The 22,969-nt window shown below is 59.4% G+C and overlaps 2 protein-coding genes and 1 long non-coding RNA gene across 15 annotated transcripts in view; 2 read left to right on the plus strand and 1 right to left on the minus strand.

The window, feature by feature from the left end:
- NOXA1 (NADPH oxidase activator 1) lies at positions 1-10,287 on the plus strand. Of its 7 annotated transcripts, XM_006062567.4 has the most exons (14): positions 6-463; positions 2,293-2,375; positions 3,194-3,302; positions 4,326-4,460; positions 4,724-4,831; positions 6,916-6,972; positions 7,202-7,245; positions 7,685-7,811; positions 8,900-8,939; positions 9,172-9,230; positions 9,423-9,577; positions 9,741-9,852; positions 9,931-10,045; positions 10,125-10,272. In XM_006062567.4, exons 1-14 carry the CDS (start codon positions 287-289, stop codon positions 10,211-10,213), a joined length of 1,410 nt encoding a protein of 469 aa, XP_006062629.3. In that variant the 5' UTR covers positions 6-286; the 3' UTR covers positions 10,214-10,272. The 7 variants fall into 7 exon arrangements, with proteins under 7 accessions (XP_006062628.3, XP_044782517.2, XP_006062626.3 ...); XM_006062566.4 differs by having other exon boundaries at positions 1-403; positions 9,172-9,577; XM_044926582.2 differs by having other exon boundaries at positions 2-463; positions 7,727-7,811; positions 9,172-9,577.
- On the minus strand, positions 10,233-15,468 carry ENTPD8 (ectonucleoside triphosphate diphosphohydrolase 8). 5 transcript variants are annotated; one of them, XM_025262129.3, is made up of 10 exons: positions 14,624-15,468; positions 13,266-13,538; positions 13,067-13,184; positions 12,418-12,568; positions 12,154-12,313; positions 11,831-11,888; positions 11,497-11,657; positions 11,209-11,319; positions 10,985-11,122; positions 10,233-10,887 (listed from the first exon to the last, which is right to left on the minus strand). In XM_025262129.3, exons 2-10 carry the CDS (start codon positions 13,389-13,391, stop codon positions 10,696-10,698), a joined length of 1,215 nt encoding a protein of 404 aa, XP_025117914.1. In that variant the 5' UTR covers positions 13,392-13,538; positions 14,624-15,468; the 3' UTR covers positions 10,233-10,695. The 5 variants fall into 5 exon arrangements, with proteins under 5 accessions (XP_025117914.1, XP_006062622.1, XP_025117913.1 ...); XM_006062560.4 differs by having other exon boundaries at positions 11,497-11,757; positions 11,831-12,061; positions 13,266-13,489; positions 14,624-15,467; XM_025262128.3 differs by having other exon boundaries at positions 11,497-11,757; positions 11,831-12,061; positions 13,266-13,492; positions 14,624-15,467.
- LOC112578161 overlaps positions 13,247-22,969 on the plus strand; it is a 15,043-nt gene continuing 5,320 nt past the window's right edge. The window contains exons 1-2 of one of the 3 annotated variants that reach the window (XR_006543683.1): positions 20,109-20,808; positions 21,648-21,700. This is a non-coding gene — a long non-coding RNA (uncharacterized LOC112578161). Of the gene's footprint in view, positions 13,381-20,108; positions 21,701-22,969 lie in introns of those variants that run through there. The other 2 variants (XR_003102484.2, XR_006543682.1) reach the window with 2 other exon arrangements.

Raw genomic sequence — 22,969 nt, forward strand, 5'->3', positions numbered from 1 at the left:
GGCTTGCGGGCCTTCCTGGAGCCCCTGACGCACCTGACGCACCTGGCGCTCCGCCCCGCCCGCACCAAGTACCTGGCGCAGGAGCGTGTCCTCGCCCCTTCTGTCCGCCTCGAAGGGCTCCCTCGGCCCGCGCTGGTCTCCGGATTCCGGAGCCCCGGCCTCGCTGTCCTCTGCCCCCAGCACCCCCGGGCCCGAGGCAGGACCCTCACGACCGCCCCCTGCGCCTCCCGCGATCCGGCCGGGAAGCGCCGACTTCCGCGTGGGGCCAGGCGGGGTCCACTCCACCATGGCCTCGCTCGGGGACCTGCTGCGCGACTGGCACCAGGGCGCGGAGGCCGTGGCGCGCGGGGACTGGGACTGCGCCCTTCGCCTCTTCTCGAGCATCTCGGAGCCGCCCGCCAGGGTGAGCTTCAACGTGGGCTGCGTGCACCTGCTGGCCGGGGACCCGGAGGCCGCGCTGCGGGTGAGCCAGGGGGCCCCCAGGCTTGATCGCAGAGACCCCACCTCAGGGGATGCAGCTCTCTGCTCCTGGTGGCCGGGGCTGGAGGGGTGGGGTGGCAATGCGTGGTGCGATAGCTGCAGGGGTGAGCCCAGGGCTCCCACCCTTCTTCCCTGATGGCCACCTGGGGACTCCCCCCACCCCAGCGTTCTGCTTCAGCGAACACCTATGCAAGTGGGACCTGTGTGTCCAGGGGGCACCCTGTTGAGCTGAGTCAGGGCCAGGATGGGGTCACAAGGCTCCAGCACAGCTTCCACTTGTGGGGACCGTTTGCCCCACTCTGCTGTCCTGCGGAAAGGCCGAGTGCTCACTGGCTCGGGTGCTCTTGATGGAGGTGCTAATGTACCTGCAGAGGCTCGAGGCTGGATGGGGCTGGGAGGGTTGCTGAGGTGCAGGCTTTGGGTCAGATCTTCAGCAGACACCTGTGGCGATGGCCAGGAGACAGTCTCTGGTTGGTGCCTAAACCCCAGATCTGTGTGCTCACCTGTCCCCCACCCACTCCCCAAAGCAGAACCGAGAGCCAGATGTATGCACGGGCACGCACACACCTGCCTCTGCTGAGGGCCTGGCAGGGCCATTCCTGCCCTTCAAGCCTCCGGGTTCCTCGCGGTGGTGCACACCCCGTGGGCGATGACAGAGAGCAGTAGCACCCGCACACTGCTCGGGTCCCCGAGGGCCCCCAGAAAGAGCCAGGTTCCCGCGCCGTTCAGGCCAGCGGCGACGGCTGCCGAAAACACGTCCAAGGGGCCTGCCCTGTCGTTCCTCACATGTGTTCGAATCTACAGTTATCTCAGCAGCAATGTCAGTGTTAAAATGTTATCCGGCAATGGGGATATCATCACTAGATGCCACGGGGTCAGTGGAATGAGGCCAGTCCAGCCACTTCCTCCTCTAAACCTCGAGTTAATCAGAGAGGGGACAGAGGTTCCCGGCCAAGGGTGTGCACGTTAAATTCTCCTCCACCCTAATTGGAGATGGAGTAGCAGAGGCATGTTTGTTGGAAAATTTTAAAAAGCAGATGGAACAGCTACAATCAATAAAGCTGATTTGGACAGGGTGAGGGGAGCTGGGGCTCCGTCTCTGGCAGGAGCCCCCCAGAAGCTCCTATCGGGCCGCTCTATGTGACAGGATAAAAGGGTTTCCCTTGTGCTGAGTGGCCACATCAGTGCCCGAGTGCTGACCCTCAACCTCGGTCAGACTCAGCTCAACAAGCCCCCACTCAGCCAGGTTTGTTAGAGTGGGACCATGACACCCTCCAGTGGCCTGTAGTTAACTTGATGGCTGCTGGATGCACTCCTTTTGCTTGCGTTTAACTGATGGCTGCTGTCCTTATAGACGACATCATTTCTGAGTTCCGTTTCAGGAAGAGCTGGGCTTCTCACACATATTAAGACTTTCGTGCTACTGTTTTCTGATTCTAATAGGTGAGACGTGTGTCTTTTTGTGTGAACTACCAAAACTAGGGCTTGAAAGAGACAACAGTCTTAACATAACTCCCTCCCACAGGGAGGTAACTATTATCTACGTGCTGGAGTGTTTCCTTGTCCCCGTGGTTAACATATTGGTCCGTGCTGCCACCTAACTACCCCCGAGCGGTCACCAGAAAACACCTGGGGAGTCCAGGCAGGTTTGCATTGAGGCCGTGACACCTGCGCCCCTTGGACTCAGAGGCCCCTGGGCAGGCGAGGGAGACTTTCTCTTGCAGCGGGCTTCCTTTGCTGGGCATCCCTGTCTGTGACACGGGGGTGACGGGATTACAGGCCCGAGCAGTCCACAGACATTTCTGTCCACAGGCATTTGACCAGGCGCTGACCAAGGATGCCTGCTTGGCTGTCGGCTTCCTCCAGCGCGGAGTGGCCAACTTCCAGCTGGAGAGGTGAACACAGACGTCCCCTCTTCCTTTTCTGACGGCCCTTCGTCTCTGCAGAGTCCTTCCTGTGCTCCTTTCTGCCTATGGTCACCTCCTCTGGCCAGCTCCCCCTGGGCTGCTCCGTAGAGCCCGGGGACAGGATCGTGTCACGTGGGGGCATGTCTCTCTGTCCCCACACCGGGCTGCACAGTGACCCTGGGCTCTGTGCGGAAGAGGGTCACAGAGCACTTCTGCTGGCTCCCCTCCTCCGTTCCTACACCCTGGACTGCAGGGACGGCATGATTCTGCCCATTCTGCCTTCGGGAAACCCAGGAAAGGGATGGAGGAATGGCGCATCCCAGGACTCGGCAGTGTGGGGGGAGGGTCCTCTGCCCACCTGGCTGCGCCAGGCCCTTCCCAGAGAAGGAATCAGAGCTGCAGGGCAGGCCTAGCGCCCATAGAAGGCCCAACACAGGGCGGTTGGGCTCCAGGGTGACCTTCTCATCATCCCGGAAGCCTCCCCAGGGGTGATGAGAATCCTGGTCAGCTGGGGCTTCCAGCCAGGGTCTGGGTGGGGAGGCCTGCAGGACAGAGACCCCGGAAGCAGGCAGGACACGCCTAGGGCACTCTGCACCTGGAGGTTCGGGAGAGGGCCTGGGGTGCAGGCAGAGGAGCCCGCGTGCAGCGCAGCCCGTCTGTGTGGACCCTGTGTGCTGAGGCCTGCCGACCATCGCTGCCTCCGTGCTGCAGGAGGGGCTGGGGCGGGGGGCAGGTCTGGGCCAAGGTGGAGCCCTTGCCCTGGGGCCACCCGGGGCCCCCACGCCAGGCTCCCCTACTGCCCACAGGTTCCAGGAGGCCCTGTCTGACTTCCAGCGCACCCTGGCCCAGCTGAGGGACAACACCGCCATCGACTACACCCAGCTGGGCCTGCGGTTCAAGCTGCAAGCCTGGGAGGTGAGCATGTGGGGAGCGGGCCAGCAGGAGGCCGTGTGGCTGGGCCCTGGGGGCTGCCTGTGGGCGGGCAGCCGGGGTCCTTCCAGGGCTGCAGGCCCCGCCCTCTGGGCCCTGCCGCTTTGTCACCGAGGCAGGTGGGCCCGAGTTAAGTGAGGTGCTCCCTCTGGCCAGAGGGGCCCCAAAATCCCAGCAGGAGAGGGCAGTGTCGGAGGTCAGTGAGAGGTGGCGGTGTGGGTGGGGCAGGAGCTGGCCTGGCAGTGGGCCCTGGCGTTCCTGCCCTGGGCTTGGTGCTTGGCTCAGTTCCTGGCCTCCTGGGAAGTGGCTGGCACTGAGAGAAAGGCTTGGGAGGTGCTCCCACCGCTCCCAGAAACACGCCGCCTCGCAGCCTCTGGGAGCCGCAGTGTCCGGTAGGTCAGCTGTGGGGGGAGTCCCACCAGGGTGGGCCAGGCCCCAGCCCTGGCCTGCAGGGCGGGGTTTGAGCTTGGCATCTGTGGCCCGGGCAGCCCCGTGGCAGCGGCTCTAGGAGTGCACAGTCCCTGCAGAGCGCGGGGACAGAGGCTGCCCCGGGCGGTGCTCCATCCTCCCGGCAGCGCTAGACGACTTGACTGCTATCGCCCAGCACGGGAGGGGAGGGGCAGACAGGAGGCACCCCTCAGATAGTGCCCCAGACTCTTGGGGTTTCAGGGAACAGGGCAGCACAGGCAGGAAGGGGTCAGGCTAAACGCAGGACAGGCATGAAGGCTGAGCGGATGCTTCCAGAGATGGGAGATGGCCTGACGTTCAGAGCGGAAGAAAAGAAGGGAGGGCTGGTTGACTCTGGCTGGGGAGGTCCAGAGAGAAACCAGCCAGGCAGAGCCCACCCCGGGGCGGGAGCCAGGGGGCACCTGGAAGAGCCCTGGGCCACTGTGTCTGGGCAGCTCGGGCTGGACCAGTGCAGGGTCGGGTGGGGCCAGGTGGTGGCCCTGTGGGGGAGGGGAGTGCTGGGCCTGTCGTCACCCCGCCCCCCCTCCCCGCCCCCCTCAGGTGCTGTTCAACGTGGCTGTGGTGCAGAGCCAGCTGGGGCTCTGGGCAGAGGCTGCCTGCAGCCTGGGGGACGCCATCTCCAAGGTCCCGGAAGGGGCCCGCAACGACCTGGACATCGCCCTAGGCCAAGTGCAGGTAAGGGGCAGGCGCGGGGAGCCAGGCTCCTGAGCTGACTCGTGGGGCTTGCCAGGTCCACAGCCTGCAGTTTTGGGGCTCACATTCATCTAGCCCCCCAAGACCACCTATATGAGATAAAGAAACGTCTGGAGGTAGGGGACCCATGTGCCTTGCGGGGGATTGGCCTCCCACAGGCCTTGGGAGTTGGGGAGTGGGCCGTCCTGCTCTGAGGCCCCGGGTGGCTCCCGGCGCTCAGGGCTGCCCTCTCCGGCCCCCTCCAGAAACAGGTCCCCCTGCAGCCTCGGCAGGTCCCCAGGGGTGAGGTCTTCCGGCCCCATAGGCGGCACGTGGAGCACCTGGAGCCTGTGGATTTCCTGGGCAAGGCCAAGGTAAAGGGAGGCAGCTTTTCGCTGCTTGGGCCCAGGGCTCAGGGTCAGCGGCGCCAGCAGGCCGCAGGCGGGCAGCCAGGCCCTGTTGAGCTCACACTGTCCCGAGCGCTGGAGCCATCGAGGCCTGGGGTGCGAGGGGGGCACAAGGCTCCTGGGTCAGCACTGCCTCTAGACGGGCTCATGGGTGGGTCCTGGGGCCTGGAGGCGGAGCCACCGGAAGCCGCTGCAGACCCCCAGCCGGCGTGGCCCTGCCTGCCTCAGCCCCAGCCTCGCTCTCCTGGCTTCAACCTCGCCCTGCGTTTCGGCCTCAGGGGGCAGGACCCTGGAGGAACAGAGCGGTCTGGCACGGCCACCTCTGCCCAGCCCGGGGTCCGGGAAAGCGGCACCAGCAAAATTGCTGGCTGATGGGGTGCAGCTCACCCCAGGGTGGGCTGGTGTGCGGGGAAAGAGGGCTCCCTGTGCACAAAGGAAGGCTCACTCTGGTCTCCAGCTGTGGCCTGGGCCCCTGATGCCCCGGTCACCCAGGGCCAGGCACTGGGTGTCTTAGCTGGAGGGCTGCCTGGAGGAGGCGCTTCTGAGCTGCATTAATCCACCCACTTGGAGCCCTTACCTGCCGGGGTCCAGCCCCAGCTGATCCAGGGTATTCGAAGGAGAGACGGCATAGGCGAGGGTCAGGGAACAACTGCTTAATTAAACGTTAATTAAGGATATAAAGAGTAGTAGAATGAGGATAGCTCAGTAGGAAAATTCAGTGGAGAAAAGAGGCTGAGTAGCTTGGTTTACGCGGGGGACCAATAAAACTTCAAGACAAGAAGCTTGCACCACTTACGTAGGCCGCAGGCGTCCTTCCATTCTCCCGAAGGAGAGGAGACACTGAGGCCTCCCCGGTCGGATCTTAGAAGCCCAGGCAAAATTAGTAAGCTTGGTGGGTTCCGCGCTCCAGATGGAGACTCAACCAGAGTGAGAGAGAGAGAGACATGGGGAGACCAGTCTTTCGAGGAACTGATCCCAATTCTTTATTTTCCATGGTCTACTTTTATACACTGAGATGTTATGCAAAAGTCACACGGGGTCAGCAGTCCTGACTTTTATTAAAGTCAGGTGCTTCATACAAATGTATACAGAGGTCTTAGGGGTGTTACATCATCTTCTGGCCGGGGGGCCTGCTGACAATTTAGGACCCTCTCCTTGTGACAGCGGTCAGTCAACCAGGACACTTATTTCTCCAGGGGTGATTATTCTTAAAACAGACGCCACCCAAATAAAGTTACATTCCTATAGGGTGAGGGTGTAGTGGGTTTTAGTTAAGGAAAGAATTTACTTAGCCTAAGGTCTAACGTGATTTATATCAAAGGTTAATACTTATTTCTTTTATATATTCATTAATGTGTGTAAGGGCAGGGGATATGGAGACTTAGCAACAAACATTGGCTCAACAAATGAAAAAACCCTTCACCAATACAATTTCTAATCAGCCCATTACACTTATACTAATAATTTTCTAACTTTTCTAAGGAACCTGTTTTTAGAAGGTTTAAAGCATCTCGTGCCTCTCACGGTTGGGAGGCTGTGAGCAATCACATGTGGCCGGACAAGCCTGTCAGGCAGGCCAGAGAACCTTCAGAGGAGTTTGTAGGTTAAAACACTCTTGTCACACCCAGGAGTTTTTATTAACTGGAGCTCTAGGTTAACTCCTTCTCCGAAAGAGGTGGTGGGGGACAGCCCCCCGTAAAGTCAGAGGTGTAGGTGAGAGCACAAAGTAGTAAAGTAGGCAGGCTCTGGTTATGGGGGTAGATGCTCGAGGATTTCCAGGGGGACTCCTGAGGCTCGATCCCGCCTTTGCGTATGTCCAGCCTCCTTCCTCATGACCTTTGCCATGGGCGGAGTGCCTCACACCGGCCCCCAACACTTACCACAGGAGGTGACTGTTTCTATGAAATAAGAACATTTTAAAAGTGGTACTGGAAATAAGTCACACAGATGAGCCAGGCTCTGGCAGGCCTACCAGGCAGGCGGGGACTTGGGGTGCAGGTGGGCAGCGGGCCGGGCACCGCTGAGGCGGCTGCCCCTGCTGACACTCACAGGTGCTGGCCTCTGCCCTCCCCGCCGACTCCCACAGGGTCGCCCCGCCGCAGCCACAGGTAGGCGAGCCACCTCCCGCCCCCCCCCGCGTCTCCTCTGGCGTTTGCAGGTCGGGGCCTCCTGGATAAGGGTGCCTGAACCCTCCCCGGGGCTCCCCGTGTCCCTCCAATCTAAACTTAGGGGGCAGCCCATCCTGGTGAGAGCCTGTGAAAACCCTGCAGCCTTGCCCCCTGGGCCCCGGGGCTCCTGGGGGTCTGCGTCCTGAGGAGGGGTCATGTGTGCCCACAGGCTCTGGACGTGCGTGGTGAAGCCAGGCCTAGGGCTGCTACACGGTAGGAAGGGGTCAGCACCCACTTCTCCTATCAGCAGGGGCCCTGCGAGGCCTGCCTCCCGGCCTGACGCTGGAGCTCCTGGGCAGACCTGCTGCGGCCACTCAGGGCCAGGGACCGGGGGCCAGCATGGCCTGTCCCCTTTCCAGACTGTCCAGGGTCCCAGTGTGGTGGGGGGCGTCCTGCCTCGCTCAGCCCTCCCATCTGTCCTGAGCCCATCCTGCCCCCAGGGGGAGAGCCCACCCCCGCTCAGGCCGGGGGGGCACCAGAGGCACCGGTGGGGTGCAGCTGGCCACAGGCTGCAGGAAAAGCCCACCAGACGCAGCCTTGCAGGTGGCCCTCTGAGTGGGGGGCTCCTCTCCAGCTCGGGGCTCTGCAGGCCCACCTTTCACGAGGCCTTGCCTGTGGGTGAGGCCTGGGAACGAGGGCCCCTCCCCTCCAGGGCCCGTGACACTGCCTCGGGCAGAGCTGACACCCCCTGCAGTCCCAGGACACCTGCTGACACGGAGATGGAGGTCAGCTCCGGCCAGGCTGGGCAGCACGACCGTGGCATGCTGGTCACCCACAAGGTGGGTGAGCCCTGGTGGGGCAGGAAGGGGCCACAGCATTTGCAAGACCCCCACCCCAGGCTGGGCTTGGGGGACCAGCCCCAGCAGGGCGTCTCAGGCCAGGCAGCTTGCCTCATCGCCTGCTGGGGACAGGGCTTTGGCTTCCTTAGGCAGGCCAGGGGCCGGGGGAGCCAGCTGCAGCGACCAGATGCCAGGAGTCGGGGACACAGATGTTCACAGGTGCTCAGAAGGGAGCTGGGGGTGCTCCCCACCCCGGACCTGGGAGGGGCTGCAGTGCGTGCATCAGAGCCGTGAGGCTTCCGCCCCTCAGCTGGGGCGCCCGGCCTTCCTTGCTGGACGCAGGACTCCCCGAGATGCCCCAGGGGCTGCGTGCAGCTGAGGAGGGGTCGGCTGGGGCTTCTCAGGGCAGGTGTGCCTTGAGGGGTGGGGCACCAGGAACCGTGAGGCCGCCGTGAGGGAGTTAGAGTTAACCACAGAGAAAGCGGCCGGCTCACTCGCTGGGCTGATCAGTGCTCTTGAAAGCTGTCGGTTCGTGACCACTGTGCTGAGCGCTAGCCTTCCAGACAGAACGACAGCAGCTCCCTGACTGCTTTTAGCAGCCGGCAAATCTGATGGAAAATCCAAACGCTTCGTGTGCAAACTCAGCCCACTTGGTCCACCCTGAAGTCGGGGTCTCCATCCGCGGGTCAGGTGGCCTGGGCTGGGGACTCTGCGTCGTCCCACCCGCAGCACGCCCGCGGCTTGCAGTCCCGGCACAGAGTGATGTCCAGCGGATCCCTGACTTCAGCCCTAGCCTCCGGGGCTGGCTGGGACCCCTCAGCTGCAGCCGCCACCTCCTGGATGGCCAGGGGAAGACAGCTCCGCACCCACAGGCACGGCGGCCTGTCATCTCCCATCCGTAGGGATCTGGGTCACACTCCAGACTGACCCGTGACAGGGCTGAACTGGTGGCCTCCTGCCCGGCTGGGCCATCTTGCAGGCCGTGCCCCTCACCCCCCCGGGTCTGCTGGGCCCAGCAGAGCCCCTGCCCCCACCCTCTGCCCCGACCTGAGGCCCAGCAGAGCCCCAGCTTGTGGCTTTCCTTGCAGAGTACCCACGGGGAGCACGCTGGCCAGCAGGTTCCTCCAGGTGAGGCCCCGTGCGGGGCCGGGTGTGAGGGCCCCCTGGGGGGTGGGGTGCTCTCAGGGCCCAGGCAGGTGTCTAAGGGGAGTGCTGGGAGCAGCTGCTGTGTCCTCCACGGAGGAAGCTGGTGGCCTTGTGGTTCCCGGGGCGGGGTGCCAGCAGCCCCCACTCTGACTTGCTCCCCTCAGGGGACAGCAGTCACCTGACTCCCTGGCTGCCCCCTCCTTTCTCCCTGCAGGGCTGCTGGCAGCCGGGGGCCCCAGCCCTGGCTCTTCTGAGGAGCCCGCCGGCACAGGGGTAAGAGCCAGCAGCTCTCACATCACCCTCACTCCCCGAGGCCAGGCCCCTCTCCTATCCAGCCGAGGAAGCCTCCCAAGTCGTGGCCCCCGCCCCACCACCTCTCCCCCCCTGCCCTGCCCCCTGGGCTGGAAGGCCACCCCGGCCAGACCTGGGGCCTTGGGGCCCAGACACTGTTCTGCCTGCACCCAGGGAGCGGCTCCGGGGGGCTCTGAGTCCTTGGCGACCGTCACCGTGCATTGTGCCCTCACCCTGAGCCTAACGGCCCCGAGAGGAGCTGATCTGTCCAGTCTGCGGGCCCTGATGAGCCAGGCCCTGCCCCCCAACGCCCAGCGTGCCCAGCTCAGGTGGGCTGGGACGACGTGCAGGGCGGGAAGGGGGCTCCGGGCTGGCCACCTCTCGGCCTTGCCCTGCAGGAGGGCCCGGTCCGTCAGAGGCTTTCGAGGTCAGAGGTTAGCACCCTCTGAAGCCCCTCGCCTGCGCGGCCCCCTCTGAGGCATCTCTTTGCAGTTACCAAGACCCTAGCGAGGATGGGCGCTGGGTGCCCCTCTCTGGGGAGGAGGCACTGCAGAGAGCCTGGCGGGACGCGGCCGGCCCCGGGGGTCTGCGGCTGCAGTGCCGGGTGAGCTGGGTGGGCGCAGGGGGCGGCTGGCCCTTCTCCCGGGGCTGAGCGCACCCTCCAGCCCTCGTCCTGCCACAGGGAGTGGGCGGCCGGCCAGTCCTCTACCAGGTGGTGGCCCAGCACGTCTATTCTGCCCAGAGGGCCGAGGATCTGGCCTTGCAGCCAGGAGACACCGTGGATGTCCTGTGTGAAGGTAGAGCCTGCGCTGCCCGGGCCGGGGGGTGCCCGACCAGGGTCTGCATGCAGACACAGTAACGACCCAACCCCCGCAGTGGACCAGGCGTGGCTGGAGGGCCACTGTGACGGCCACATTGGCATCTTCCCCAAGAGCTTCACTGTCCCAGCTGCGCGGCGCGCCTGAGAAGCTCGGCGGAGGAGGCTGTGGCGGGGAGGGTTTAATAAAAGCATCTGCCTCCCACACGTGACCTGTCTTGGCCTGACTGGGCTTCCAGGGGTGCGGGTGGGCTGCTCGGGAGAACCCCACGGAGCTGGACACCGGCTCTACCAGAGACCCCATGGCCCACGGCCAACCCCTCCCAAAGAGCCAGCTGCTCTGGCTCCAGCAGGCACCCCCACCCCAGGCCGGAGCCGGCCCTACACCCGTCAGCCTGCCGCCACCAGTCCAGGTGCCGCTCGGGTCCCAACAGCCTGGCTTCTGTGCAGAGGGTCCCGGGAAACAGGCTGGGGTGCTGGGAGCCAGGGGCGGTGGTCGGGGCCTCCACAGCCAGGGCGACCCCGGGGGCAGAAGGGGGCCGTCTGGTGGCCGGCCGGAGCCCCCACGACGAAGGCCAAGGCTCCTGATGGGGAGGGCGCTGGGCCTCGGCGGCAGCAGGGGCCGCAGGCCTAGTCCTGGAGCCAGAAGACCTGCACCGCCACGGCCCCCAGCGTGGCTGCGAGCGTCAGCACCACGAAGACGACCCCGGCCGCCCAGACGCCGAAGCTCTGTGCCCAACCCTGGGCGGGCGCCTCGGCCGGGATCAGGTTGGTCAGGTTCAGCATGTAGCCCAGCGTCCAGCCGATGTCAGCGCCGCCGGCCTGTGGGCCACACCCCGGCCGGGGCTCAGGTCAGGGCCGCGGGGCTTCGGTCCTGGAGCCCCACCCTTCCCCAGCCCCCCAGGCCCCCAGCTGTCACCTGCTGGCGGAATTCGATGCCTCCCCAGGTCTCCTCACTGAACCCGTAGCCCTCGACCAGGAGCGTGAGGATGTATAGGCCCGAGGCACAGTAGTCCCGCAGCCAGCGGTCCTGGCCCGGGGGCGCGCTCGCCTCCACCTGTGGGCCGGGAGCCCAGTGAGCCCCTCTCCTGCCCCCCGCACCCCCACCCCCCTTGGTGAGTCTGTAGCCCGGGGCTCACCCACCAGCTTCCAGGGCCGCAGGCAGAACTCCCAGATGGTGGCGTTGGCCCCGCTCAGTGACGGCTTGGAGGTGAGGTTCAGGAAGTGGAAGGTGTAGTAGAAGTTGGAGAAAGCCTGTGGGGAAGGGCAATGTGCCCTTGTGGGTGGTGCCCAGGGGCAGGGGCCCAGGGCGAGCCGGGCGCAGCCCTAACCCTCCCCACCCAGGGTCCCAGGCTCCCCAAGGGCGCCAGGGGTTGGGACCCTCAGCCTCCGGGAGGAAGCTGGGCCCCGAGGGCAGGCCGGGGGGCTCACGTAGAACTGGCCCTGCACGGGGGGCTGGTAGACCCCGGCGAAGGCACAGTCTTCTCGGCCGTCACAGCTGGAGAAATTGAAGAGCTTCCGGAGGGCCTCGATGCAGGCCCCGGGGTTCCCCGTGCCCTCCACGGTGACGTTCTGGCTGAGGTCCGGGGGCGCTGCCGGGGTGCAGGGCGACTCATACAGGGACGCCAGGGCCAGCGTGCCCCGGTAGCCGCTGTGGTAGCAGGGGTGACGGACCAGGAGGCCCGGGCTGGCCTGCAGGAGGACGGATCCTCTCAGAGCCCCGGCCTGGCCAGCCCCCTGCCCTCCCCCCAGGACGCAAGCCCACCTGCACCAGCTCGGCCAGCAGCCTGCTCAGCGCCTGGTCGCGCCCAAAGCAGAGGTAGCTGTGGGTGTAGACGGTGTGGTTGGCACTGTAGAGGCGGAAGGTGGCCTGGGTGGTCTTGTCCAGGATGGGGCCTCCAGGTACAAAGGTAATCTGGGTGGAGGCCCCACCCATGTCCAGGGCGCCCACCAGCGTCTCCTCCAGAGGCTGGATCCACTCTCCAGAGAAGGAGTACTGGGCACGGACGGGGGCACTGAGTCCCGGCCCGGCCGCATGGGCCACAGCCCCTCCCCCACGCCCTGCTGCCCTGGGGCCGCCTGTGGCACCTTCACCAGCAGGCCAAGGACGTAGTTGATGGTGATCCAACCAAAGGCGCCTTCGTCCTGCCCCGTCAGGAGCTCTGCGCCCCGGAAGTCCACCGGTGACTGGCCCAGGGCCCGGCTGACCGCGGCGAACACGTCCTCCGCCTGCGAGCGATTCTTGCGGCTGCACAGGGAGGGTGGGGCAGAGTTGGCCGGAGCTGCCCCTGTTCACCGACCTGGGTGGCGCCTCAGCCCCAGGGGCACGTGGACCCCACGCCAGCCCCTCACCTGAGCAGCCGCATGCCGGCAGTGGCCCCCAGGAACATGGGTGTCTCATAATGCTTGGCCTTTGGGATCAGCGCTAGCGCCTCCTCCAGGCAGCCCTGCAGGCTCTCGCCGACCCGCGCAGGGTCGGAGGCGTAAGAAGAGATTCCAGGCCCTGGAACACAGCACCCAAGGTGAGGCCCCAGGCCCCGAGGCTGGCGGAGCTGAGCAGGCCCGAGGGAGGTGGAAAGGTTGCCCTGCAAAGACGACTCCCCGTCCTCACCCTCAGAGCCTGCAAAGGGGACTGTGTTTGCAAAAAGGTCCCTGCAGGTGTAATTAAGTTAGGGGTCTGAAGACGAGATGACCTGGCTTCCCTGGGTGGGCCCTAAACCCGACGACCAGTGTCCTTATAAGAGATGGAGGAGGGGGTTGGAGGCACACGGGGAGAGGCTCAGGAGGGCCCACGCCGGAGCCTCAGCCCAGCACCCACTGACCAGTTGGGCCCCTTGGGCGACTCACGGAGCTCTCTGAGCCCTTTTCCTTCAGGTCGATTCCCTACTGCCCGGCTCCAGCCTGCACCACAGCTTTCCAAAGCCCTGTCCAGCTGAGAGCCCAGTTGGGCAGCGGCCGGCAGCTCCCAGCCCCACCCACCACTGGCAGACTGTCCACTGACCTTCTGCCTGGCAGGCCAGGGCCTGGCTGACTATGCCGGTGTCGTTCTCCTTGTTGGCCGGCCACTGATACACAAAGAGGGACGTGTGGGAGGATCCAGCGTCGAACACGATCCCAAACTGGGGGTGACACCGGGGTCAGGAGGGCGTGGGGGCAGGCACAGCCCAGCCCAGCCTCTCCGGGAGGGCCCAGGGGCACACCTTGGTGTCTGGAGGCAGGAGGACATTGATGGTCCCCACCAGGACGAGAAGCAGCGCGGTGAGGCCTGAGACCGCTGCGGCGCCCAGCAGAGCCGTGAAGACCCGCTGCTTCCAGGTCAGCCCCATGCTGGGGGGCAGGACTGGCACCCGTGGGGCCACGGGGGCACCCCGACTCCGCTGGCTGGAGTGCCCCTTGTCCTCCCCAGGGCTCAGGTGGCCCACTCCTGCTGGTCAACGGGCAGGGCCAAGGACCACGCTGTAGAGCCGGGGTGCCTGCCCCGTGCATGGCATCAGATGGCTGCAGGGGCCAGGCGCCAGGATGCCCGGTCTGGCAAGCTAGCCGGCCACATACAGTGCAGAGGGGGCGCTGGGGTCACACCAGGGGCCAAAGAGCCACCCCCGTGTTGTTTGGGAGCCCCTCTCCCCCCACCCCTAGGACCCTGCTCCCCTCCCATCCCCCACCGGGCAGGACTCTCAGCTCCACACTGACCTCAGGGACCCAGGACCCCACCTCTCCCACCTACCAGGCTCCTCCCTGAGGCCCCCACCCCAGGCCTCTCCCAGGGTGTTTTCTGAGAGCCCTGAGGTCAGGCCTGAACCAGGTTGGGACAGGAAGCTGCCTGGCCACCCCACTGTTGCCAAGCTGCCCGCGTGGAGCCTGGTGAACAAGGTCAGGAGGGTCCCGGGAAGTGCGTTGTCTCTCCCAAAGGGCCGAGGAGCTCTGAACAGAGGAACCTGGTTTCTGTTTAAAAGCCCGACCTTGCGCCTCTCTGATCTGATTCTGACATTTTTCCTGGCCCCACGGCTGACCCTCGGCAGTGGGCCCAGGCCGACCCAGGAGAGAGGTTCACTTGGGCCTGGGCACCAGCTCAGTGTTCGAGGCCTTGCCAGCCCTACCCCACGTCCCTGAGCGGGGCCCGGGCACAGGAGTCACCAGGAGCCTTGGGCCAGCGGCCGTGCTGCCAGAGGAAGTGATCAGGTCACCAGGACCCTGAGGTCGCGGACTTTGTGCCGCGTCTATGTCTGCAGGAACGCAGATGCTCCCAGAGGCTTCCTCCTCCTGGCTGATCGCCGGGCCCCAGGCCCCCAGCCAGCACAGGAGTGGGGCCTCCGAGCGAGGTCATGTTCCCGTTTTAAGGGGCAAAGACCAAGGCTCAGAGAGAGTGGGTGACTTGCCTGAGTCGCTGTCCCCACGGGACCCAGCCTCTGTCCCCGAGCCGCAGGCCACGTCAGAGACGGGCAGGAACCAGGGACACCAGGACCCCACCCCACACCCACCTCCAGGCCACACAATCCCCTGAGCCCCCAGGGGTGGGCAGGAGCTGGGTGGATGCCCCCACAGCCCGAGCGCCCCTTACCTGGGCTGTCGATGAGCAGCGGGAGGCTGTGAGGAGGGAGCTGGACCGGCTGCTGGCTCCCGGGCGCCCGCCTGGCGCTGTCCACCTGCTGCCGCCCCACCCCCGTCGCCGCCCCCCCAGCCTGGCCACCACCCGGCAGGTGACGGCCCCTGCTGCCTGCCCCCACTCAGGGTCACCACCCGGCCCTGCCCAGAGGGGTCCCTCCTGGGAGCTGCTCGGACTTTGCCCTCTGACCCCACCCTTCCCCAGCAGAGGATGGCGCCAGGACTGGGCGAAGGGCAGGTCAGAGTCAGGTGACTGCAAAGGCCTGAGGCCCAGGACTCAACCCGCGCAAAGGCCGGAAGGCAGGAGGGGGAGGGTCAGGCTGTTCCCCCACGTGCAGTAAAGTTGCCGCTTTTCTGTGCACACGTGTCCATTCGTGTGACCACAGCTGCCCGGCTAGGATCCCCCAGCGCTCCCTACGGCCTGGCCCAGCCCCCAGCTCTCGGCTCCCCTTGCTGATGTCAGAGACGACCGAGCCTGACTTCTTCCCTCAGCTTGAGGGAGACCCGGCAGCTCCCGGGGCCTGCAAGGAGCCGGGCTGCCCTAGGGAGCTGAGCCCCCAGCGCTGGAGGCCGCGGGATCCCGCTCCCCAGCTGCGAGGCGCGGCCACGGACGAGCACACACAGGCTTCACGGCACCTGTGCTTCACTGCCCGCCTGGAGACTGACCGCTGGGTTCACCTCAGAACTGCCCACGGACCCCAGGGGACACGGGTTTGATCCCTGGTCAGGGAACTACAGTTCCACACACCACCGGGCAGCTAAGCCCACAAGCCACAAGCAGAGTCTGTGCGCCGAAATTAAAGCTCCCACAAGTGGCAACAGAGACCCAACGCAGCCAAACAGACGAATAAAAACAGATTTAAAAGCCCTGCCCAGAGGCTCTCCAGCACGAGAGCTCGCTTCTCTGCAGCTTCTCCATGTCCTTCTGGCGTCCCTGTCACAGCTCTTCCTCTCAGCTGATCTGACGTGTAGTCAGGCCTCCTGCGGCTTCTGTTCACATGGGGCTGGGGACCGAGTGCCTCCCCACATCTGCATCTGCACACGTGACCCTCTCTGGCGCAGTCTCACGTCTTTTAATTGGACCATTTGATTGCTTCCTGTTGAGTTTAGAGAGTTCTTTATATATTTGGAGAAGGCAATGGCACCCCACTCCAGTACTCTTGCCTGGAAAATCCTATGGATGGAGGAGCCTGGAAGGCTGCAGTCCATGGGGTCGCTGAGGGTCAGATACAACTGAGCGGCTTCACTTTCACTTTTCACTTGCATGCGTTGGAGAAGGAAATGGCACCCCACTCCAGTGTTCTTGCCTGGAGAATCCCAGGGACGGCGGGGCCTGGTGGGCTGCCATCTGTGGGGTCGCACAGAGTCGGCCACAACTGAAGCGACTTAGCAGCAGCAGCAGTTATATATTCTACGTGCAGCTCCTTCTCCTGTGTGAGGTTTGCAAACACCTTCTCAGTCTGTAGCTTGTCTCAGCTGTGTATTTCACAGAGCAATTTTTAACTTTTTGATACAATCAAATTTATCAGCGTGTTCTTTTGTGGATGGTCTTTTTGTGTTGTTACCAAGACCTCTTCGCCTAACCCCGGTCATGAAGATTTCTTTCTCCTTAAGTCGCCTAGTCTCATGATGTGACTTGATCTATGAGCCATTCTGAATTATTCTCTGTAAGAGGTGTGGCTTCATCACGTCCGCCTCTTCTGCATGAGGATGGCAGAGGCACTGGCACCATCCTTTCCAAAGAAGATGTGGTACCCACATATATTTATATATCCAACAGAGTAACACCGAGCATCAAAAAGAATCAAATGATGCCATTAGCAGCAACATGGATGGACCTAGAGATGATCAGACTAAGTGAAGTCAGTCAGAAAGGCCAAGACAAACATCACAGGCTACCACTCACATGTGGGATCTGAAGTACGAATCAACCTGTGAAACAGAAACGAACTGTGGTCGCCAAGCGGGGAGGGGGGCGAAGGGAAGGGCTGGGCGTTTGGGGTCAGTGGATGCAAACTCTTACCTACAGGACAGAGAAACAACAAGGTCCCACTGCGCACCCCAGGGAGCTATATTCAGTATCCTGTGATAAGCCAGAATGGAAAAGAGTGTGAACAAGATTGTCCGTGTGTGTAACTGAGTCATGCTGCTGTGCAGGAGAAAGTAACACAAAATGGAAACAACGGTGAGTGAAGTGAAAGTCGCTCAGTCGTGTCTGACTCTCTGCGACCCCATGGGCTGCACAGTCCATTGAATTCTCCAGGCCAGACTACTGGAGTGGGTAGCCTTTCCTTTCTCCAGGGGATCTTCCTGACCCAGGAATCGAACCAGGGTCTCCTGCGTTGCAGGTAAATTCTTTATCAACTGAGCTATCAGGGTAAACATAACATAGAGTCGTACTCAGCATCAAAAACAATGAAACATCACAAACAACAGTACTTCAATAAAATTTAAGAAAACCACCCTTTCTCTGTGAAGCCCTCTGCACCTCCGTATAAACGGCCCTGCGCGGGGGGCCCGTTTCTCCACTGCGTCTCTCATCCCTGAGGCTGTCTCGATTATGCAGCCACAGTTAATACTGTGCAGTATGAGCCTCCAACTCCAATCTTCTTTTTCAAAATGGTTTTAGCTGTTCTAGTTCCCGCATGCTTACTCCTCAGCTGTGTACGACTCTGTGAAACCCTAGGGACTGTAGCCCACCAAGATCCTCTGTCCACGGGATTTTTCAGGCAGGAATACTGGAGTGGGTTGCCATTTCCTCCTCCAAGGGATCTTCCCAACCCAGGGATCGAACCCTCATCTCCTGGGCTTCCTGCATTCCCGGGGGGATTCTTTACCGCTGAGCCGTCAGGAAAGCCCCTCTTTTGGAGGTAGCAGGATGGAAATAAACATTCTACATGCTTGAAAGAAGAAACATGTAGTTCCTATGCCCTTCCATGTAAACTTTACAGTCAGCCCCTCATTCAGTACAAAACAATCTGGAAGTTTCATTGGTGTTATGCCAAAAATCTACGATCACTTTGTGGAAAATTGGTATCTTTACAATTTTGAGCCTTTCAATCCTCGAGCACAGTTTATCTTCTCTCTATTTAGGGTTTAGGAGTCTGTAGCTCCCTGGGGCGTGGCAGTCATGGACGCGGACAGCGGCGCCGCCTCCCCGCGTGCGTGGCTCTTGCTGCCCTTGCTCACCGACTGCACGCCAAGACGCCGCTGCGTGCAGGCGGGAGCCTCCTTCCGGCCTGAAGCGCTGAGGCACGGCGTCGGTTGCAGGGGTCTCCTTTGCCAGTTCTCATCACGAATGAGTTCTGTATTTCACCATGTGCTTGTCTGCATCCATCTGTACATTCGTGTGGTTTTTCTTTGAACACAGTGTGGTGCATTGCGTTGATTTTCTTGACAACTGAACCGGGATAAACTTCATGGGTTGTGGTGCGCTGTTTTCTTTTTATATTACTGGATTTTGTTTACTAACACAGTCGGGTCTCAGTATTTGTGGATTTTGTACTTGCAATGTTGCCTACCAACCTCAAACTGCTTTTGTAATCCCCTCGGTGGGCATTTGTGGGCACAAGCGGAGCAGCAGACACGAGCGACTTGGCCCGCCCGTCCTCAGCCGAGGGTCAGCAAGGCGACACGCCTTCTTGCTTCAGCTCCCGCTGTGAACAAGTGCCCCTTCCGCGGTCAGCTTCGAGCCGTCTGTTTGTGCTTGTCAGCTTTCGGGAATCTGAGCCTGTACTCCCCCGGGAGCAGTGGTTCAGTGTCGGCTGACCTGGGGCTTGCGGTGACCCTACAGAACAGAAGAAGAAGTGTATCTGGAGGATTTCTGCAGCTGTGTTCACAGTGCTGGGCTGATGCTGAACGGGTTGGGAAGCTTCCTTCCCCCTTCATCTCCTGGAAGGGATTTCTAGTCTTCCTTCTTTAAATGTTTTGTGTAATTTCCAGGGAAACCATCCGAGACTTGCTTTTTCAGAAGATAGTTAATTGCAGACTCAATTTCTTCAGAGTTGATAAGGCTAATCGAGCTATCCGGTTCGCGACGCGTGAGTTTTGGTGGTTTGTGGCTTTTGAGGACTTGGTCCGCGTCACTCCAGTTATTGACTTGCTGTCAACAGAATTACCCAGAGCCTTCCTTCCCTACCTGCTTGCCATGTTTGCGGTGATAGACCTCTCTCATTCCTGAAACTGTGTTTGGGCCTGCAATTTTTTTTTTGCCGTTGCTGTTGCTAGAGGTCTACCAATTTTTTTGTTTCACAATTTTTTCTTTTTTTGATTTCCAAATTCTTTTGATTTCTGCTCTTACACATGCTAGTAAGATTATGCACAATATCCTCCAAGCTAGGCTTCAGCAGTATGTGAAATGAGAACTTCCAGATGTGCAACCTGGGTTTAGAAAAGGCAGAAGAACCAGAGATCAAATTACCAACATTCTTTAGATCATGGAGAAAGCAAGGGAGTTCCAGAAAACCATCTACTTCTGCTTCATTAACTACGCTAAAGCCTTTGATTGTGTGCATCACAACAAACTGTGGAAAATTCTTTAAAAGATTGGAGTGCCAGACCATCTTACTTGTTTCCTGAGAAACCTGTATGCAGGTCAAAAAGTAACAGAACTAGACATGGAATGACAGACTGGTTCAAAATTGGGGAAGGAGCACTTCAAGGCTGTGTGACTGTCACCTGCTTATCCAACCTGTGCAGAGCACCTCACGCAAAATGCTGGGCTGGATGAATCACAGGCTGGAATCAAGATTGCCAAGAGAAATATCAACAACCTCAGGTACGCAGACGACACCATTATAATGGCGGAAAGTGCAGAGGACCTAAAAAGCCTCTTGATGAGGGAGTGAAAAAGCCAGCTTGAAATTCAACGTTCAAAGAACTAAGATCATGACATCTGGTCCCATCATTCATGGCAAATAGATGGGGAAAAAGTAGAAACTGGAAGATTTTATTTGGGGGTGGGGGGGCTCCAAAACCACTGTGTGCAGTGACAGCAGCCACTGCTTGGAAGGAAAGCTATAACAAGTTAGACAGTGTGTTAAAAAACAAGACATCACTTTGCCCACAAAGGCCCGTATAGTCAAAGATATGGTTTTTCCAGTTGTCGTGTACAGATGTGAGAGCTGGACCCTAAAGGAGGCTCTGTGCCGAAGAATGGATGCTTTTCGAATTGTGATGCTGCAAAAGACCCTTAAGAGTCCTTTGGACTACAAGGAGACCAAACCAGTCAATCCTAAAAGAAATTAACCCTGAATATTCACTGGAGTTGTTGACAGAAGCTGAAGCTCCAATACTCTGGCCACCCAGAGAAAGGACCTTGATGCTGGGAAAGATTGAGGGCAGGAGGAGAAGGGAGTGGCAGAGAGGAAATAGTAACAGCATCACCAGCTCAATGGACAGGAACGTGCAAACTCCAGGAGACTACGGAAGCCAGAGGAGCCTGCTGTGCTGCGCTCCATGGTTTTGCAAAGAGTAGGACACAACTTAGCGACTGAACAATAAAAACTACATTTCTTTCCTCTTTTCTGCATGATTTGGGTTTACATTGCTTTTTCTTTTCTAATTTAAGGTGGAAGCTTAGATTACTGATTTGAGACTTCTTTTCTAATGTAAGCATTTGTACTAGAAATTTCCCTCTAAGCACTGTTTCAGCTCCATCTCTTAATTTTCTTACATGCTCCATTTTAATTGCATTCAGTTAAAAATATTTTAAGTTCCCCTTTTGATTTCCTCTTTGATCCATGGATTATTTAGGATTTTGGTGTTTAATTCCCAACTGATCAAACAGTTTTCTGACATCCTTCTCTTACTGATTTCTGTTCTAATTCTGTTATAGTCAGAGGACATGCTTTGTATGTTTTTGATCATCTTAAATTTGCTTGGGTTTTTTTTTAATCAGGACATGCTTTATTTGGATGTTCCTTGGGCGCTTGAGAAGGACGCACACCCTGCTGCTCTTGTGTGGGTCATGCTGTGAGTGACACCATGTCCAGTTGGTTGATAATATTGTTCACTTATTTTATATCCTTGCTGATCTTCTGTCTATAAGCTTTATCTATTACTGAGGGAGAAGCACTGCTGTGTGTATGGGACCCCTTGGACTGTAGCCCGCCAGGCTCCTCTGCCCATGGGATTCTCCAGGTAAGAATACTGGAGTGGGTTGCTAAGCCTTCCTCCAAGGGATCTTCCTGACCCAGGGATTGAACCCATGTGTCTTGAGTCTCCTGCATTGCAGGCAGATTCTTTACCGTTGAGTCACTGAGGAAGCCCAAAGAACTGCTGACTCCAACTATAATTGAGAGTTTATCTATTTCCTTTTCTTTTTCACTTTTTGGCCACACCACACAGCATGTGGAATCTTATTTCCCTGAACAGGCATCAAACCCACACCTCTTGGAGTAGAAGCTCAGAGTCTCAACTGCTGGGCCATGAGGGAAGTCTCAGAGTTGTCTATTTCTACTTTCTTTTTTAACCTTTACTCCTCTGGCTGCACCGGGTCTTCCTTGCGGCACGTGGGGCCTTTGGTCTTCCTTGCGGCACGCGGGATCTCTAGTGTGGCACACAAGCTCTGACTTGCAGCATGTGGGATCCAGTGCCCTGACCAGGAATCAACCTCAGGCCCTCTGCACTGGGAGCTCAGAGCCTTAGCCAGGGACACCAGGGAGTCCCTATTTCTACTTTTAGTTCTGTCCATTTATTATGCCTTCTTGAAGAATTGTCAGTTTTATCAATATAAATCCTCTTTATCCTCCGTAATTCTCTTTGTTCCAAAGTTTCTGTTGTGTGGCATTAACAAAACCGCTCACTCCTGTCTTCTTCTGATTAGTTTTTGCAAGTATGTCATCTTTCATCCTTCTACTTTAATCTATGTATCATTATATTTGAAGTAAGTTTTAGAAATTGTAATTTATAATGAGAAATAAATATTTGGTCTTCATCTGTTTCTGATTCTCAGTTCCTAAAACCCTGCATTTTCCTAGGCTATGAGAGAAATCCATTTACACCTGCTGTAATTATGGATAATTTTAATTTGGTAAGTCAACTAAAAATGTCCGACTGTTTGTGACCCCAGGGACTATATAGTCCATAGAATTCTCTAAGCTAGAATACTGGAGTGGGTAGCTTTCCCTTCTCCAGGGGATTTTCCCAACCCAGGTATCGAACTGGGGTATCCTGCATTGCAGGGGGATTCTTTACCAGCTGAGGTATCAGGTAAGTCAACTGACATTGGGAATTCAATTCAAGATGGTAACTTGAATTTATTCTAGCATTTTATTATTTTGGTGGGTTCTGTCTCATCTTCCCCTTTCCCCTTTCTTGCCTTCGTCTGGGCCGTCAGGAATGTTTCTGAGCGGCCTTCGTCTGGGCCGTCAGGAGCAGTTCTGAGCGGCCTTCGTCTGGGCCGTCAGGAGCAGTTCTGAGTGGCCTTCGTCTGGGCCGTCAGGAACGTTTCTGAGTGGCCTTCGTCTGGGCCGTCAGGAGCAGTTCTGAGTGGCCTTCGTCTGGGCCGTCAGGAACGTTTCTGAGCGGCCTTCGTCTGGGCCGTCAGGAGCAGTTCTGAGTGGCCTTCGTCTGGGCCGTCAGGAGCAGTTCTGAGTGGCCTTCGTCTGGGCCGTCAGGACCGTTTCTGAGCGGCCTTCGTCTGGGCCGTCAGGAACGTTTCTGAGTGGCCTTCGTCTGGGCCGTCAGGACCGTTTCTGAGCGGCCTTCGTCTGGGCCGTCAGGAGCAGTTCTGAGCGGCCTTAGGCCTTTCTGCCGTGACTCTGGCTGCACCGTCTCCTGCGACCCTTTAGCCAGCTTCCCTGCCGTCTCTCGTGCCACAGCGGTCTTGGACGTCACGCTGACTGACACTGAAATCCCCCTGAACAATGCCGCAGCTTTTGCTTTTATTGTCCAACATATTTGAAAGAAACTGAGAGGAGAAAGCATCACTTCTGTTGCTCTTCCTTAATCCCAGTGTTCCAGATTTCCTTCTTGGAACACTGGTTTTTCCAGTAGTCATGTATGGATGTGAGAGTTGGACCATAAAGAGAGCTGAGTGACAAAGAATTGATGCTTTCAAACTGTGGTGTTGGAGAAGACTCTTGAGAGTCCTTGGTCTGCAAGGAAATCAAACCAGTCAATCCTAAAGGAAATCAGTCCTGAATATTCATTGGAAGGACTGATGCTGAAGCTGAAACTGCAATACTTTGGCCACCTGATGCAAAGAACTGACTCATAGGAAAAGACCCTGATGCTGGGAAAGATTGAAGGCAGAAGGAGAAGGGGATGACAGAGGATGAGATGGTTGGATGGCATCACC

The sequence above is a fragment of the Bubalus bubalis genome, chromosome 12 (genome assembly GCF_019923935.1).
Source record: "Bubalus bubalis isolate 160015118507 breed Murrah chromosome 12, NDDB_SH_1, whole genome shotgun sequence".
In the NCBI taxonomy this organism is placed as follows: domain Eukaryota; kingdom Metazoa; phylum Chordata; class Mammalia; order Artiodactyla; family Bovidae; genus Bubalus; species Bubalus bubalis.

Coding starts and splice junctions, on each gene's coding strand:
- NOXA1 (XM_006062564.4), top strand. CDS start 287: ATGGCCTCGCTCGGGGACCTGCTGCGCGACTGGCACCAGGGCGCGGAG. Junction 4,832..6,915: donor ATTTCCTGGGCAAGGCCAAG/GTAAAGGGAGGC, acceptor TGACACTCACAG/GTGCTGGCCTCTGCCCTCCC. Junction 7,812..8,899: donor GCATGCTGGTCACCCACAAG/GTGGGTGAGCCC, acceptor CTTTCCTTGCAG/AGTACCCACGGGGAGCACGC.
- ENTPD8 (XM_006062560.4), bottom strand. CDS start 13,391: ATGGGGCTGACCTGGAAGCAGCGGGTCTTCACGGCTCTGCTGGGCGCC. Junction 11,758..11,830: donor TGCTGGCCGAGCTGGTGCAG/GTGGGCTTGCGT, acceptor GTCCTCCTGCAG/GCCAGCCCGGGCCTCCTGGT. Junction 11,123..11,208: donor GCCTGCGGCCCTGGAAGCTG/GTGGGTGAGCCC, acceptor CCCGGCCCACAG/GTGGAGGCGAGCGCGCCCCC.